General features: G+C 34.6%; 4 protein-coding genes across 5 annotated transcripts in view; 3 read left to right on the top strand and 1 right to left on the bottom strand.

Moving 5' to 3' along the window:
* The first annotated feature begins 1035 nt into the window (after positions 1–1035).
* On the top strand, positions 1036–4192 carry LOC102595750 (protein ECERIFERUM 1-like). Its single transcript, XM_015304611.1, has 10 exons — positions 1036–1150; positions 1461–1672; positions 1782–2014; positions 2125–2344; positions 2427–2808; positions 2904–3011; positions 3173–3376; positions 3470–3571; positions 3650–3823; positions 3916–4192. Exons 1-10 carry the CDS (start codon positions 1091–1093, stop codon positions 4096–4098), a joined length of 1878 nt encoding a protein of 625 aa, XP_015160097.1. The 5' UTR covers positions 1036–1090; the 3' UTR covers positions 4099–4192.
* A 2724-nt stretch (positions 4193–6916) lies between these two features.
* On the top strand, positions 6917–10547 carry LOC102596089 (cytochrome P450 CYP736A12-like). Of its 2 annotated transcripts, XM_006365734.2 has the most exons (4): positions 6917–8257; positions 8478–8991; positions 9601–9682; positions 10177–10547. In XM_006365734.2, the coding sequence occupies exons 1-3, from the start codon at positions 7373–7375 to the stop codon at positions 9648–9650; spliced, it is 1449 nt and encodes a 482-aa protein (XP_006365796.1). In that variant the 5' UTR covers positions 6917–7372; the 3' UTR covers positions 9651–9682; positions 10177–10547. The 2 variants fall into 2 exon arrangements, with proteins under 2 accessions (XP_006365796.1, XP_006365795.1); XM_006365733.2 differs by lacking the exons at positions 9601–9682; positions 10177–10547 and having other exon boundaries at positions 8478–9286.
* Positions 10548–12205: 1658 nt separating this feature from the next.
* LOC102595097 (cytochrome P450 CYP736A12-like) lies at positions 12206–15053 on the top strand. The gene is made up of 2 exons (XM_006365730.2): positions 12206–13138; positions 14261–15053. Exons 1-2 carry the CDS (start codon positions 12254–12256, stop codon positions 14873–14875), a joined length of 1500 nt encoding a protein of 499 aa, XP_006365792.1. The 5' UTR covers positions 12206–12253; the 3' UTR covers positions 14876–15053.
* A 2226-nt stretch (positions 15054–17279) lies between these two features.
* LOC107058644 (gluconate 5-dehydrogenase-like) overlaps positions 17280–18055 on the bottom strand; it is a 3000-nt gene continuing 2224 nt past the window's right edge. Inside the window, exon 2 of the mRNA XM_015304603.1 lies at positions 17280–17558. Coding sequence (XP_015160089.1) covers positions 17280–17558 — 279 coding nt within the window. The remainder of the gene's footprint in view (positions 17559–18055) is intronic.

The raw sequence follows: 18055 nt of genomic DNA, 5'->3' as shown, positions 1-18055 counted from the left end.
ATATATATATATATATATATATATATATATTATTCAAAAAAATTGATTAATCAAATATGAAAAGAAAATTGAAAAACATTTTCTCCTAAACACACCCTTAGATCTGGACAAAAAAGTTCATATGATTAATGGCTTTATGCACGAATCCCATGGCCTAATTTTAACACCTAGCAAAGAGAGAGTACTCAAATTTGGGTTACTCTTACACAAGTCAGTACTGTTACTTTTAGTCACTGTAGCTTTAACTTTTTTTTAAAAAAAAAAAAATTTGGTTGAAAATTTATCAAAAAAAATCTTTCTATCTTGTATCGGTATGACTAAGATTTACATTCAATCAAGCGCACTATTTAGCCTTCTTGTAGTATATGCATCTGCAATAATATTGTACTATCAATTTTAGAAATATATAATAAAAATAGTTAGATTTATGGAGAAGTCATAGATTCACGTCCCTCGTAATTTGAATATAAATTTTTCCCCTGCATACAATACTCCACTATATAGAATTATACAAAATGTGTTATTATTGTTATGAGGAATAAATTTTTAGAACCATTGAGTTTTGAATTAACAACCAACCCCGGAGTTATTTAAGAGAGTAATTAAATATAAATTTCTACAAAAGAAATATAATTTTATTGTCCGTGTGCTTTAGATTCAACACCTACCAAAGATGAAATATTTAATTTTTTTTTTCCGAAGATGAAATATTTAATTAGAGAGGTGAAATTTGAACCACTTTAACTTTTGGACTAAGAACCAAAATCAGAGTTATTTTGAAACTTGTGATAATAAATAAGTCAAACGTAGACTTTGGATTGTTTTAACCCGACAATACCTGTGAGGCGCTTTTTATTATTGGGCACGTGTTAACAAAATCTAACATAAAAAATAAAAAGGAAAATAGAAAATACTTATAAAGTGTTAAATACTCTTAATGGCGTATGACCTTTTGAAAAAAATGATCGTACAAGTTTAATTCAAAACAGACAATATCACGTCACATTAAAAATATACAAAACATAGAGACAAGTTGGACTGAGCTAACTATAAGTAGTAGGCTAATTTTACAAGGAAGGAGCAAACACACATGGCTTCTAAACCTGGAATTCTCACAGAATGGCCTTGGGCAAACCTTGGCAACTTTAAGGTACATATATATTTTTTCTTAATTTATTTTGCAGTACTCATCAAAACTTTTTCTTGATTTCTCTTATTTCTTGTGAACTTGGAAATATGTGTTCCTAATATAATGCATTAGATCATCAATATCTTGTAGTCTTAAACATGATTTTTATCTGCTAAAATGTGCAATCATCTCATCTGAAAGCTTAAGTCGTCAGAATAGTACACTATATTTACTTAATTATATTATGTTAGAAGTTAGTATATTGAAGCTTTTTTTATGTTAGCTAGAATTGTGCTAATTATGTTGTTTTTTTTTTTGGTGTGGGATGAAGTACTTGGTGTTGGTACCATTTGTTGGTCATAGCATATACTCATTCTTGAGGGAGGGAGATATTGGATACATAGCCATACTTCCATTTCTACTCTTCAGATTTATTCACAACCAGATATGGATATCGTTATCGCGCCACAGGACTGCTAAGGGTAATAATCGAATTGTTGATAGAAGCATTGAGTTTGATCAAGTTGACAGAGAAAACAGCTGGTAACTTATATACTTTCTCTATGAACTATTTTATTCCTTGGTGAAAGTTCAGATAATTAAATCGCTACTACGATTCTCCAATTAAATTGAAGGTTGAATTGTTATGTAGGGATGATCAAATCATATTTAATGGGCTATTATACTATATTGGATACCTGAGGATGGAACAAGTTCATCACTTACCTCTATGGAGAACTGATGGGTTGATTATAACTGCATTGATCCATATTGGTCCTGTTGAGTTTATCTATTATTGGTTTCATAGAGCTCTGCATCACCATTTTCTCTATTCGCGTTATCATTCTCATCACCACTCCTCTATTGTTACTCAACCTATCAGTGGTAAGTCCGTCTTCATTCCCTTTAAACAATGGTTCTTTAACTAGTACATTTTTTAACCTTTTATACAAGGTTACTAATTCACAAGGACTTTAAATTGATGTATTTGACAGCATTTATTCATCCGTTTGCTGAGGTCGCATCATATTATGCCATCTTTGCTGTTCCTGTAATCGCAACAGAATTCACTGGGACTACTTCTGTAGCTACAATTACTCTTTATGTTATCTTTACTGATTTCATGAACAACTTGGGCCATTGTAACTTTGAGGTTATTCCAAAGTGGATGTTCTCTCTGTTTCCACCTCTCAAGTACTTGATATATACGCCCTCGTGAGTACACTTCTTGTCCCTAGACATATTTTGAGTAATTTTTACACTATCAGGTTATGATATGAATGTGTTGATGTCACAGGTACCATTCACTACATCACACACAATTCAGAACTAATTATTCTCTTTTCATGCCAATATATGACTATATTTTTGGTACAATGGACAAGTCAAGTGACACGTTGTATGAAAAGTCACTTGAGAAAAAAGCTGAAGTGCCTGATGTGGTTCACCTTACACATCTAACAACCTTACAAGCCATCTATCATCTCCGTCTAGGATTTTCATCTTTGGCCTCGAAGCCTCACATGACTAGCTCTAAGTGGTATTTGTGGTTAATGTGGCCTGTCACGCTATGGTCAATAGTGATTACTTGGATTTATAGTCACACGTTTGTTATCGAGAGGAATTTGTTCAAGGATCTCAAATTACAAACTTGGGCTATTCCAAAGTTTCGCAAACAAGTAATAATCTATATCATATTCAAGATTGTTTAATTGTTTTTCCCATTAATTTGGATCTGTTATCATTTGTCATGATTCTTGGTTTTTTGTTACAGTACTTTAGTCAATGGCAAAGAAAGAGTATTAATAATTTGATCAAGGAAGCCATCATGGAAGCAGATCAGAAAGGCGTAAAGGTTTTGAGCCTCGGACTATTAAATCAGGCAAGTAAATTTAAATCCTCTGTTTGTCCCTCTTTATGTGAGACGATTCAGAGTTCAAAGGTCAAACTATCTAGTTTTCTATGTGAATTCAGATATAGAATCTTCAATCTTTTTAAAGATCTAATGAGTCGATACTTATACAAATGGAACTTACTTTATAGGAAGAGAAGTTGAATAACAATGGTAAAATTTACATAAGGAAGCATCCTGAGCTGAAAGTTAAAGTGGTAGATGGAAGTAGCCTAGTTGTTGCTGTGGTTCTCAACTCCATTCCTAAAGGAACATCCCAAGTGGTACTTCAAGCTCGTCGTTTATCCAAAGTTGCTAGTGCTATTGCCCTCGCCTTGTGTCAACGAGGAATTCAGGTATTAATAATCTTCTTACACTATCCTAGCTCCTTGATTTTGGTTTACCTTTAATCTCTGCAATTCATCGTAATCTTTTTTATACATATATAGGTTGTCACGTTAGACGAAGAAGAGTACAAGGGACTTAAAGCAAGGTTTACCCCCGAGGCTGCAGCTAATTTGGTCTTGTCGAAAAGTACTTGTGTTTCAAAGGTAGTACTATAACATATAATCGTGATATAATTCAAGAATTAGGAAGTAATTGATTGATTTTGACGCGATATATTGCAGACATGGCTAGTAGATGATGGATTGAGTGAAGATGAGCAATTGAAAGCACCAAAAGGAACATTATTTATTCCTTATTCACCATTTCCACCAAAGAAAGTTAGCGAGGATTGCTTCTACTTCAGCACACCAGCCATGATTTGTCCAAAACATCTTCAAAATGTAGACTCTTGTGAGGTCAGAAAAGATTATTTAATATCCTCATAGTAAATTTTTTCTGTTTAAGTTTTGATTATTTATTGACGATTGATTTTGTCTTGTAATTCAAGAACTGGCTGCCAAGAAGAGTGATGAGTGCATCGAGAATAGCTGGAATTTTGCACGCGTCTGAGGGTTGGAACGAGCACGAGTGTGGTGACATGATGTTTGATGTTGACAAAGTATGGAAAGCTAGTCTTGATCATGGTTTTTCACCATTTACCATGTCTTCTGCTATTGAAGCCAAGATCTAGAAATGCAAATTTTTATTTTGTAAGATTATATGTTAGATCATTGGTAACTTATAAGCTTGTAATAATGGTTAATAACATATTGAAGTATCATGTTTTTTGCGAGTTCCCTACCAACTATTTATCAAAACATGTCTCGAAGCTCAGTGGTCTTCTTTATTAATACTATAGTTCCCTTTGATCAATGGTTCAAATCAAATAGAGAGACAAAGCTTTTTTTGTTAAATAATTGACAGAAATTAACTTTTGATAAATTTAAAAGACCAAAATTACTTAAAGCACATATAAAGGGACTATTTTGTAGCTAAACACAAACATAAGGATCCATTTTTTCCATTTCCTCAAAAATCGACCATAATCCTCTCCGTTCACCGGAAAGGAATCTGAGTTCATGGGTCGGGTCGGATCGTTACGGCGAAGCAAAGAATGTATATGGAGCACAGCCATTTCTCTGTTTCTGTAAAGAAGAGAGAGCTTTCTGCTTAAAGGCTAAAAAGGAGGTCTTTTTTTGAATCTAAGGTATTTCATTTTCCGTTGCATTGTTGTTTTTAATTAGCTGAAAATTGAATTCCAATAGGCTCGAACACGAAACTTCTGATTAAGAATAAAAGAGTATTTATCACTTTTCCACCATCGTTATGGGTATATTATCACTTAATTATTAAGTGTTGGGATGAAAAGCTCACAGACACTACAGTTTGTGTCATCAAATAAGCTTAAATTACCATCCTTGTGTAATGCTTATGTACTGAAGAGTTTGCATATGTTAGTAATACAGATTCCAGAGTAATGCACAAAAGTTGTTTGCTTTATGGTTGGTGAAGCATTTTGGAACAGGATTCTACTTATCAAACAAAGACATCAGCGTTTGGTTTTTTATTTAAGGGGATTCAGAATATAAAGAAGAAAAACATCTAAAGAAGCCAAGGGGATTGTATGTAAAAAGTTAATTTTGATCTTGTATATATAGTAATAGTATAATTTTCTCAGGAAAGGGGTTCAAATGAACCCCGTTCAGGTACCCTATGTCTCTCACAACCTGTTCCTTTTGCCCAGTGGTTTTGTGAGTTATTTCTATTATACTCTGCAAAAGAAAGGATTTGCTCTTTCTTACTCCCCATGATCAACCTTTTGTGTGTGAAAGAAACTATTAGTATATGGAGTATTACTTAAGTTAAAAACATACAGAGAGAAGTGTGCACAGGTGACACATTAGTTATATGCTTATTGAGGGTAAAAAAGTACTGGTGGATGGACCAACTATGTGGTTGTTACAAAAAGCAGGATGAGGGGGAAAACCACTAACGACTATATTTACTAAAAGCGGAATGAGGGGAAAACTACTTGTGACTGTACTCCCCATGGTCATTAGTTGTTTCTTGCTCGCTTCATCGATGGGTCTTATCATTGATCGAACAAAATAGGTTATCGAGCCTTGATTGGTAGAAATATTTAAACGTCCTTCTATTTCTCAAGTATTCTTTCATTTTCGCTAACAAATATGGATTGAACTTAATTATTACGAATAGTTGTTGTTAAGATTTTCTATTGTGTAGATTGGAACTTGTGAGTGTGATGTGAACGTTACAGGTGCTTGACATACATTTTGAGCTAAGGTAAGTTAAGATGAAACCTCTAAGTATGTTTTTCAACAAAAAACATACTTCTAAGGTGTTTGATACATAGTTTAGCTGATTTTATGATTAACTGCTTGTGGGATAAAGCAAGTTCTTAATTCATCATGTCTAAAAGTAATTCACTTTGAAAAGTTAGATTTGCCTAAACTACGACTTGATGATTTTAAGCCTTGTTGATTCTTATTATGTTGACTGGCGTGTTTAGTTGGCTTGATTGTCTTCTTCAGTTGTGAGTATATGTCTGAGTCATCTGATGCTTATTTGATTGTGATATAACCATTTGCACAGCGGCCTCAATGGTAGCACCCTTGGAGGTGACATCAGGCTCGAGGGTGAATGCATATTGGGGGCCCTCTGAATTAATGTAGTTGCAGAGAGATTTCAGCCTGTCAACACGATGAGCGGCAGCAGTGATGCTGCGACTGGCTTTCGCCAAGTCGAGACACAATTCTTGCCAGATTCCTGATGACGCCCATCACCATCACTATTTCTCCACTCAAGTCTTTCCATGGCTCCATTTTACCAAGGTATATATCCAGCTAATAATGTAAGGGTGCAGAGAGTTATATAGAAAATAAGTATTTTATAACATTGTGTTAGAAAATATTGAGAGCCAGTTATTGTTTATGCAAGAGCTAAGTAGTGTACCAATTAGTACCAGATCTAAGTTCTTTTCTTCACGGTACCAGAATAGATTTAAGTTGGCCAACCTAAGTAAAACTTTTGTCAAAATGGCCTAACTGCCAATTTAGTAAATACTTTAAGGAAGACCATGCATTTAACATAAATTGATTAAACAATAAATGAAAACACCATCCTAAGGTCCCTTAGAGGTGGGGGGAGAAGAAATTTATCATCTTGAGAATCAAAGTGGAACAGATGGTGTATGCTTTACCATTTATATACTCTAGTTGTTCAGATTGGCTAGTGAGTGAGTGCTATTAGAAAACGTGTTACTAGAGCCTATTTAATAGATGAAGGTCTAATGGTCCTAGAACTAGGCCGGCCAACCATTACTATTACTTTTATTTTTTTTCTTGGTTTTCCACCTGGTGTCCAATACCCACTTTGGGTCAAACTAATTTGAATTCTCCTAGGGAAGTTCCACTTTTGGGGATAAAATGCTTCCTACCAAAGGTGACTACTACTACTACTACTACTATTATTATTATTATTATATTTGTTGTTGTTGTGTACAAAGTTTACAAAGGTTGTTACTGTCCTTAGGGCCTGTTTGGATATGAATTTTTTTTTCCAAAACGTTGTTTGGTTATACATTGGAATGATTTTTAAAAATGAGTTTTTCAAATTTTCAAGTTTGCAAAATTGATTGAAAATGGTTTTTTCACTTAGAAAGCCTTCTTTCTTTTCTAGTAAAATGCATGTCTAAACACAACTTCAATTTCCAAATACCTTTTTTCAACTTCAAATACTCTTTTTTCAAATTTCAATCAATTCTATGTGCAAAGTCCAAATGCCTACTTACTTCCCCTATATGCATGGGGTCTAAATTGTTATTTACCTTCTATGTATGTTATGATTAGGTGTATAAATATATGTTGAACTTAGTTAAGTGCCATCACATTTCTATATAGAGAAACTATTTGTAAGTTAGGAAGCTAACACATTAATTTACATCAATGGTTTCTATTTGGCAAGTTCTTGCAGTGATAGTTGCAGTGCTATACCCTGTTCAAGCATTTCTCAACATATTCATGAAAAAGAAAAAGAAACTTCCTCCAGGTCCTAAAGGGTTTCCAATTATAGGAAATCTCCATATGGTATTAGGCAAAAATCTCCATCAAGCTCTTCATCATATAGCAAAAAAACATGGTCCCATAATGAGTATGCAATTTGGTCTTGTTCCTGTAATCGTTGCTTCATCTCCTCATGCAGCTGAACTATTCTTAAAAAAACATGATATTGCTTTTGCTAATAGACCATATAATGCAGCTGCTCAATACATTGCATATGATCACAGAGATATAGTTTTCGCAAAATATGGACCTCATTGGAGAAATATGCGAAAATTGTGCAAGATGAAATTGCTTAGTAACATCAAGATCAATTCATTTCGATCTATGAGAAAACAAGAGCTTGGAATATTTGTGAATTTTCTTAAACAAGCAGCTTCTAATCGTGTTGAGGTTGATCTTAGTGCTGACCTTGCCTCTCTAATCGTGGATATGTCGTGTTTAATGGTATTTGGCAAGAAGTATATGGAAGAAGAGTTTGATGAAAGGGGTTTTAAAAATATTTTTTATGAGGCTTCATTTTTAGTGGCATCACCAAATATTGCTGAGTTCTTTCCTTTCCTTAGTGTGTTTGATTTGCAGGGATTTATTGCTCGTATGAAGGACTTGGCAAAGATTTTTGATGAATTTTTTGAGAAAGTTATTGATGAGCATGTTCAATCCAAGGAGCAGAATCAAGCTAAGGATATGGTTGATACTATGATGACTATTATGCAATCTGGAGAAGCTGAATTCAAGATTGACCGTCGCGATGTCAAAGCTGTCTTGCTGGTAATGTTAATGGATTTCACTCCATTTACTTTATTAATTGGATTTATCTTCTATACTTCAGAAAAAAAAATCTTAAATCATTTTTACCCATCTAGTATTCGGTACTCACTTTACCGACTAATTCAGATTTGCGTCGCATAGGACCATTACATAGTATTGTACTTGTGATCAATATTGTTATGCCTTTAGCAAACTGAAAAATATCTCCCTATATATGCAGGACTTGCTATTAGCTTCAACAGACAATGTATCAATTGCAATTGACTGGATTCTTTCTGAACTTTTAAGACACCCTAAGGTTATGAAGAAACTACAAATTGAGTTGGAACAAGCAGTTGGCATAAATAGAATGGTGGAAGAGTCAGACTTGGAAAGGCTAGAGTACTTAGACATGGTTATAAGAGAAGGACTTAGGCTGCACCCCCCTTCAACACTACTGACACCTCATGAATCAATTGAAGATTGCATAGTTGATGGTTTTGATATACCTAAAGGTTCAAGACTTTTTGTAAATGTGTGGGCGATTGGAAGAGATCCAGAAGCTTGGCCTGACCCCGAGAAGTTCATGCCAGAAAGGTTCGTTGATAGCAACATTGATCTTCGTGGGCATGACTTTCAACTTTTACCATTCGGCTCTGGCAGAAGAAGTTGCCCTGGATTACAACTAGGGCTCACCATCGTTCGCCTAGTGTTAGCACAATTGGTTCATTGCTTTGATTGGGAGCTACCGAATGGTATGATGCCAAACCATATAGACATGACTGAGAAATTCGGCTTAGTGACACCTCGAGCTCAACATCTAATGGCTATTCCTACTTATAGATTGAATGAATAGTTGCCTTAAGTCTTACTAGAAGCTTGACTGAACATCTAAGTTTTTTTTTCTGAATTTCTATTTAATAGAATATAAATATCTATGACGTACTTTGTGTGAATCTTCTGAAAGAGAAGGGTGATTTTAGGAATGCAATAAAGGTGGTGCATAGTGCCATTAGATTGTGTTGTAAGGTTTTGGGTTAACTCCTTAATGAATGCACAACTCTCATGTTTAGTTGTTTTTTTAATGGTGACAATAGAAATAATGTTCTCTTCTTGATATACTCTCTTCGTCCTATTTTATGCGATGTTGTTTGTTTCGACATGAAATTACAAAAGAAAAAAGGACTTTTGAAACTTGTGATCTAAAAGAAATTCATTCCCTCTACCCTCTGGATGTTATTCAGGAATTGGCTTAATATGCTGAATTTGCTTCAGAAATTTCTTAGAGCACTCTACAGTATTGGGAGTGCTGGTACACATGTTTATTGGATATACTACTTATTTGTTGTTTCCACCTCATGCAGTGTTTCTTCTGTTGCTTGGTTTACGTCACATCAGTATCCAACTTTTGTAAAAAATGATTAGAGTCTGTTGGCCAATTCTCTGGTAAGATCTTGCCTCAACATTCTGTATTGTGTTATCCACAGATATTAATATTGAGGTGATGGTTACTGCTTTTTGTCCTCATTTGCATTGGCAGTTGCAAGATGTTGACTACACTAATTTTATCCCTGATTATTTTGCAATTGTTGATTGTGAAAGAACCATGCATAAGATAGGTGGAACTCTTCTAATTAATAGTGTGTATATATTGGTGCAATCTTCAGTTCAATGTTATCAAATGCGCGCTTAACCCCTGAAGCGAGGCTCAAAACGTGTTGACCGCTTTGCCTCGCTTAATGTGCACTTTAGAATCGTCATCAAGGTTCCGAGGCATACTTTTATTTGCCAATGAACCTCTTCTAATGAGGCGACACTAAACAATTGATATTTCACTTTATCGTAATTATTTTTCAATTTCTTTGTTCATATATATGTCATTCATGCTTTTAAATTATTAGTCTTGGACTAAACTTATATATTATATTTTTTTCTCACAGGTGACACATTAGTTATATGCTTATTGAGGGTAAAAAAGTACTGGTGGATGGACCAACTATGTGGTTGTTGCAAAAAGCAGGATGAGGGGGAAAACCACTGGCGACTATATTTACTAAAAGCGGAATGAGGGGAAAACTACTAGTGACTGTACTCCCCATGGTCATTAGTTGTTTCTTGCTCGCTTCATCGATGGATCTTATCATTGATCGAACAAAAGTGGTTATCGAGCCTTGATTGGTAGAAATATTTAAACGTCCTTCTATTTCTCAAGTATTCTTTCATTTTCGCTAACAAATATGGATTGAACTTAATTATTACGAATAGTTGTTGTTAAGATTTTCTATGTGTAGATTGGAACTTGTGAGTGTGATGTGAACGTTACAGGTGCTTGACATACATTTTGAGCTAAGGTAAGTTAAGATGAAACCTCTAAGTATGTTTTTTTTTCAACCAAAAACATACTTCTAAGGTGTTTGATACATAGTTTAGCTGATTTTATGATTAACTGCTTGTGGGATAGAGCAAGTTCTTAATTCATCATGTCTAAAAGTAATTCACTTTGAAAAGTTAGATTTGCCTAAACTACGATTTGATGATTTTAAGCCTTGTTGATTCTTATTATGTTGACTGGCGTGTTTAGTTGGCTTGATTGTCTTCTTCAGTTGTGAGTATATGTCTAAGTCATCTGATGCTTATTTGATTGTGATATAACCATTTGCACAGCGGCCTCAATGGTAACACCCTTGGAGGTGACATCATGCTCGAGGGTGAATGCATACTGGGGGCCCTCAGAATTAATGTGGTTGCGGAGAGATTTCAGCCTGTCTACACGACGAGCGGCAGCAGTGATGCTTCAACCGACTTTCGCCAAGTCGAGACACAATTCTCGCCAGATTCCTGATGACGCCCATTACCATCAATATTTATCCACTCCAATCTTTCCACGGCTCCATTTTACCAAGGTATATATCCAGCTAATAATGTAAGGGTGAAGAGAGTTATATAGAAAATAAGTATTTTATAACATTGTGTAAGAAAGTATTGAGTGCCAGTTATTGTTTTATGCAAGAGCTAAGTAGTGTACCCATTAGTACCAGATCTAAGTTCTTTTCTTCACGGTACCAGAATAGATTTAAGTTGGCCAACCTAAGTAAAACTTTTGTCAAAATGGCCTAACTGCCAATTTAGTAAATACTTTAAGGAAGACCATGCATTTAACATAAATTGATTAAACAATAAATGAAAACACCATCCTAAGGTCCCTTAGAGGTGGGAGGAGAAGAAAATTTATCATCTTGAGGAACAGATGGTGTATGCTTTACCATTTATATACTCTAGTTGTTCGGATTGGCTGGTGAGTGAGTGCTATTAGAAAACGTGTTACTAGCGCCTATTTAATAGCTGAAGGTCTAATGGATCTAGAACTAGGCCGGCCAACTATTACTATTACTTTTTTTTTTTTTCTTGGTTTTCCACCCGGTGTCCAATACCCGCTTTGGGGCCAAACTAATCCGAATTCTCCTAGGGAAGTTCCACTTTTGGGGATACAAAGCTTCCTACCAAAGGTGACTACGACTACTACTACCACTACTACTATTATTATTATTATTATTATATTTGTTGTTGTTGTGTACAAAGTTTACAAAGGATGTTACTGTCCTTAGGGCCCGTTTGGATATGATTTTTTTTTTCCAAAACGTTGTTTGGTTATACATTGGAATGATTTTTAAAAATGAGTTTTTCAAATTTTCAAATTTGCAAAATTTTGTTGAAAATTGTTTTCACTTAGAAAGCCTTCTTTCTTTTCTAGTAAAATGCATATCTAAACACAACTTCAATTTCCAAATACCTTTTTTCAACTTCAAAAACTCTTTTTTCAAATTTCAATCAATTCTATGTGCAAAGTCCAAACGCCTACTTACTTCCCCTATATGCATGGGGTCAAAATTGTTTTTTACCTTCTATGTATGTTATGATTAGGTGTATAAATATATGTTGAACTTAGTTAAGTTCCATCGCATTTCTATATAGAGAAACTATTTGTAAGTTAGGAAGCTAACACATTAATTTACATCAATGGTTTCTATTTGGCAAGTTCTTGCAGTGATAGTTGCAGTGCTATACCCTGTTCAAGCATTGCTCAACATATTCATGAAAAAGAAAAAGAAACTTCCTCCAGGTCCTAAAGGGTTTCCAATTATAGGAAATCTCCATATGGTATTAGGCAAAAATCTCCATCAAGCTCTTCATCATATAGCAAAAAAACATGGTCCCATAATGAGTATGCAATTTGGTCTTGTTCCTGTAATCGTTGCCTCATCTCCTCATGCGGCTGAACTATTCTTAAAAAAACATGATATTGCTTTTGCTAGTAGACCATATAATGCAGCTGGTCAATACATTGCATATGATCACAGAGATATAGTTTTCGCAAAATATGGACCTCATTGGAGAAATATGCGAAAATTGTGCACGATAAAATTGCTTACTAACATCAAGATCAATTCATTTCGATCTATGAGAAAACAAGAGCTTGGAATATTTGTGAATTCTCTCAAACAAGCAGCTTCTAATCATATTGAGGTTGATCTTAGTGCTAAACTTGCCTCTCTAAGCGCGAATATGTCGTGTTTAATGGTACTTGGAAAGAAGTATATGGAAGAGGAGTTTGATGAAAGGGGTTTTAAAAATATAATGGAAGAGACTGTAGTTCTAGCAGCATCACCAAATATTGGTGAGTTTTTTCCTTTCCTTAGTGTGTTTGATTTGCAGGGATTTATTGGTCGCATGAAGGAATTGGCAAAGATTTTTGATGATTTTTTTGAGAAAGTTATTGATGAGCATGTTCAATCCAAGGACCAAAAGAAGGCTAAGGATATTATTGATACTATGATGACTATTATGCAATCTGGAGAAGCTGAATTCAAATTTGATCGTCGCCATGTCAAAGCTGTCTTGCTGGTAACGTTATTGGAATTCACTCCATCTACTTTAGTAATTGGATTTAACTTCTATACTTCAAAAATAATAATTAAACTTCTTAAATCGTTTTTACCCATCTAGTATTCGGTACTCAATGGCCCGATAAATTCAGATTTGCCTCGTGTAGCACCATTATAGGGGAATCACTCTCTACCATGAATGTCTTCATTCTTGAGACTTGAAACCGAGACTCTAATTAATGATAGGTGTATTTCATCTATCCCAGCATATCCCTCGTTGGTCATTACTACTCCCTCTAGTCAATATTAAGTGAATTGTTGGGACTTTTTTCTTAGTTCAAAAATAAGTGAATTTTTCAAAGTTAAAGAGAATTGTTGGGACTTTTTCCATGTTTTCCCTCTATTTAATAATGTTCTTAACTACTATACATTTTTTAGGAGAATAATTTGGGAATAATCAAAAGGGTAATAGTAGAAAGTAGCCTTTTGTTTATGTCCTTAAATATTTTTCTTAGGGTGTGTGTCAAACCCCAACAATTCACTTAATATGGACCAGAGGAAGTAGTATTTTAACCTATTGTAATAGGCTATTACCTGTTTCTTCTTTTTTCAGATAACTGGTCACACTAGTTATGGAAGGTTATTTATAATTATATTTTAGATGACCTAAATATGGTAGATATTCTTTCCGGTATGGAGAAGTTAACCTACTAATTAATTTGTTCAAATTATAACATCAATGGTCACCAAGGAGCTTAGAGTTGAAAGTTTAATATTAGGCTCAATTTGGCAAATTCCAATAATTACTAAGAGCAGTAGTACAGTACTATGCGCGATTGTAGGCTCAAATTTATTGAGAATTTCTCTCAATTGAAAATTTCAAATAAAGAAAAGGGAATGTGCACAAATATGCTATTTCTTCCATATTGGAAGTTTATTTCTTAATTGAGTCCTATTTATCAGTATGCTAGAACTTTATTCCTTTAATATTCCATAATGAATAAGTTCCCTGAAGGCAAAAGCTTTTGTCAATTTTGAGAGCGAATAGATTAAGAGTAATTCATAGTATTGTACTTAGCATGCTTGTGATCAATATTGTTATTGCTTTAGCAAACTGAAAAAGATCTCCGCGTAAATGCAGGACTTGCTAATAGCTTCAACAGACACTATATCAACTGCAATTGACTGGATTTTTTCTGAACTTTTAAGACACCCTAAGGTTATGAAGAAACTACAAAATGAGTTGGAACAAGCTGTTGGCATAAATAGAATGGTGGAAGAGTCAGACTTGGAAAGGCTAGAGTACTTAGACATGGTTATAAAAGAAGGACTTAGGCTGCACCCCCCTTCACCACTATTGACACCTCATGAATCAATTGAAGATTGCATAGTAGATGGTTTTGATGTACCTAAAGGTTCAAGACTTTTTGTAAATGTGTGGGCGATTGGAAGAGATCCAGAAGCTTGGCCTGACCCCGAGAAGTTCATGCCAGAAAGGTTCATTGATAGCAACATTGATCTTCGTGGGCATGACTTTCAACTTTTACCATTTGGCTCTGGCAGAAGAAGTTGCCCTGGATTACAACTAGGGCTCACCATCGTTCGCCTAGTGCTAGCACAATTGGTTCATTGCTTTGATTGGGAGCTACCGAATGGTATGATGCCAAACCATATAGACATGACTGAGAAATTCGGCTTAGTGACACCTCGAGCTCAACATCTAATGGCTATTCCTACTTATAGATTGAATGTATAGTCGCCTTAAGTCTTACTAGAAGCTTGAGTGAAAATCTTTTCTTTTTTTTCTGAATTTCCATTTAATAGAATATAAATATCTATGACGTACTTGTGTGAATCTTCTGAAAGAGAAGGGTACTTTTAGGAATGCAAATAAAGGTGGTGCCACTACATAAAAAATGATCATTAGCGGCAATTAATTCTTAATTGCCGCTAAATATGTATTTTTAGTGGCAATTAGCACTCTTTGTATATGTCCCTAAAGCCTTTAGCGACATGGTTCTAATGACACTTAACTAATGCCGGTAAAGACTTTAGCACTCTTTATTAATGTCAATATTTATTGCCGCTAAAAGTTTTTTTTGTTGTAGTGTGCATAGTGCCATTAAATTGTATTGTAAGGTTTTGGGTTAACTCCTTAAAGAATGCACAACTCTCATGTTTAGTTGTTTTTTTAAAATGGTGACATTTAAATAGAAATAATGTTCTCTTCATTGATATACTCTTTTCGTCCTATTATGTGATGTTGTTTGTTTTGACATGAAATTACAAGAGAAAAAGAGGACTTTTGAAACTTGTGATTTAAAAGAAATTCATTCCCTCTACCCTCTGGATGTTAATATCCATTCAGGAATTGGCTTAATATGCTGAATTTGCTTCAGGAATTTCTTAGAGCACTCTACAGTATTGGGAGTGATGGTACACATGTTTATTGGATATACTAGTTATTTGTTGTTTCCACCTCATGCAGTGTTTCTTCTGTTGCTTGGTTTACGTCACATCAGTATCCAACTTTTGTAAAAAATGATTAGAGTCTGTTGGCCAATTCTCTGGTAAAATCTTGCCTCAACATTTTGTATTGTGCTATTCACAGATATTAATATTGAGGTGATGGTTACTGCTTTTTGTCCTCATTTGCATTGGCAGTTGCAAGATTTTGACCACACTAATTTTATCCCTGATTATTTTGCAATTGTTGATTGTGAAAGAGCCATGCATAAGATAGGTGAAACTCTTCTAATTAGTAGTGTATATATTGGTGCAATCTTCAGTTCAATGTTATCAAAGGCGCGCTTAAGCCCTGAAGCGAGGCTCAAAAACGTGTTGACCGCTTTGCCTCGCTTAATGTGCACTTTAGTGTCGTCATCAAGGTTCCGAGGCATACTTGTCTTTGCCAATGAACCTCTTCTAAAGAGGCGACACTAAACAATTGATATTTCACTTTATCGTAATTATTTTTCAATTTCTTTGTTCATATATATGTCATTTATGCTTTTAAATTATTAGTCTTGGACTAAACATATATATTGTATTTTTTTCTCCCCTTGAGCCTTTTGTCATTAAAGCCCAGGTTTTATTTGCGCTTAAAGCCCCAATGGAGCTTAGAGCTTTTTTGCGCTTTTTGTTTTTGATAACACCGCAGCTCAGTTGTCCAATTGGTTTGACAGTCAAAAAATTCAGCCTATACAGTAAACAACCATGGTTATCTCAGTCATGAAGCAATAAAGCACCAAATAGAAATGGATGAAAGCAATTTTGCCTTGGTTTAGTTTCCCTCTGCAGCAAGTTAGTTCCCTGCTTTAGAGGAGCAAACTTTTCTGTACTTCTTAGGAAAAGCAGAAATGTGTAGCTTTTTCCAAACAGTACAAAAGTTGCTTCTGCTATTGCTCAAAACCATTTTTTTTTGTTATTTTGGGACAACCACCTCAAAGTAGAAAAAAAAATTGACAAAAAGTTGCATCTAGCCAAACAGGCTGAGAGCCACGGTTATCTCAGATTACTGGTTAGGGAAGCAATTCCCAGGCATTTTATGCAGAACCACAGTTTACACAATTGACCTAAAAAGGAATAAATAGATAATTTGAAATAAATAGTCATGGAATCCTACGAAGAAATGAAAAGAAATATATTGCTGGAACTCCATTACTTTTGGATAAAAACTTCTCTTATTTGGCTAACAATAACGAAGTTCTAGCAAGGGTTTTACATATTAGGTTCAGAAAAGAAGAAATACAATACAATTGGAATATATAACCATTGCATCTAATCAAGATATATAACAAGAAATTCATAGTTTGGTAGAATATGCATTGTATATTAATATTAAAAAGAAAGAAGAAAAATGCACAATTAGATATATGACTATGTAGCAATTAATGGTTGAAAAAACAACCTAAAAGCTTATTTTCCAATTTTTCTTTACTCCATGTGTCTAAAAGAGAGTGTATCCACACTCTTTGCTGAGACTATCAAGTAGCCATACGTAGGAAGGTAATTAGAACTACAAAAAAGCTAAGGTGTACACTGAATAATCCTAATGAGATATTCAGTCTACTATTATTGTATATAAACTTGAGGTTTTTATTCTAGAAAATCCTTAATTTGGCTTTGGTTGAACCATAAATCATGAATCTGCCTCTGTTCTATAGTGATGAGAAAATTGGGACACCTGTTGAGCTCCCTCCGCTATCAACAATGAAAATATTGCCGGATACATACTCTGAAGAAGAATGGATTAAATACCTGACAACTGATGTTATAGCTGGATCTGTCGTTCCAAGATCTCTCAAAGGAAAGGTTCTGAAGACAAAATTATGGAACCGTTCCTTTTGAATAAGTCTCTCTGTTATCTCAGATTTGAAAATTCCTGGTGCTATTGAGTTCACTCTTATCTTGTATACTCCCAATTCAAGTGCCATCATCTGTCATTATTTGAATAACAGAGAAGAAAGTAAATGAACATTTTGATGATACATGTAACATCCGGCAATTTGAAATAGCTAAGAAGAGGCTTAGAATTTGAAAATTTTCAATTTTTGGAAAGGATTTGAAAATCTGGAAATTTTTTGGCTAAGTATGGAAATCAGTGATTTTTGGCCAACTTTGAGCAGTCATAACTTCTAGATCAGGATGAGTTAGGAGTAGTTCCAGTTATGGTTGTGAAGCTTGTGGAATGATCTTTCCAACGCCACCGAGTTTGCTCAATTCCGAGTTCGTATGAGCGAGTTATGGCCTTTGAAAGTTGGGCAGTTGACAAGGAAATCCGTCCGGGAATCATTAAGGGCATTTTGGTCTTTTCCCTAGCTATTTCTTTTGAGGATGTATTGTTGTATAGGGCTGATCTTTGGATCATTTTGTTCCATTTTTTAGAGAGTGAAGGCTAGGGCTTGAGAAGAAGAAGAGGAGAAGAAGAAGAGGA

The sequence above is a fragment of the Solanum tuberosum genome, unplaced genomic scaffold, assembly GCF_000226075.1.
Source record: "Solanum tuberosum cultivar DM 1-3 516 R44 unplaced genomic scaffold, SolTub_3.0 scf00566, whole genome shotgun sequence".
Classification (NCBI taxonomy): Eukaryota; Viridiplantae; Streptophyta; class Magnoliopsida; order Solanales; family Solanaceae; genus Solanum; species Solanum tuberosum.
This window is presented reverse-complemented; position numbering and strand designations above follow the sequence as displayed.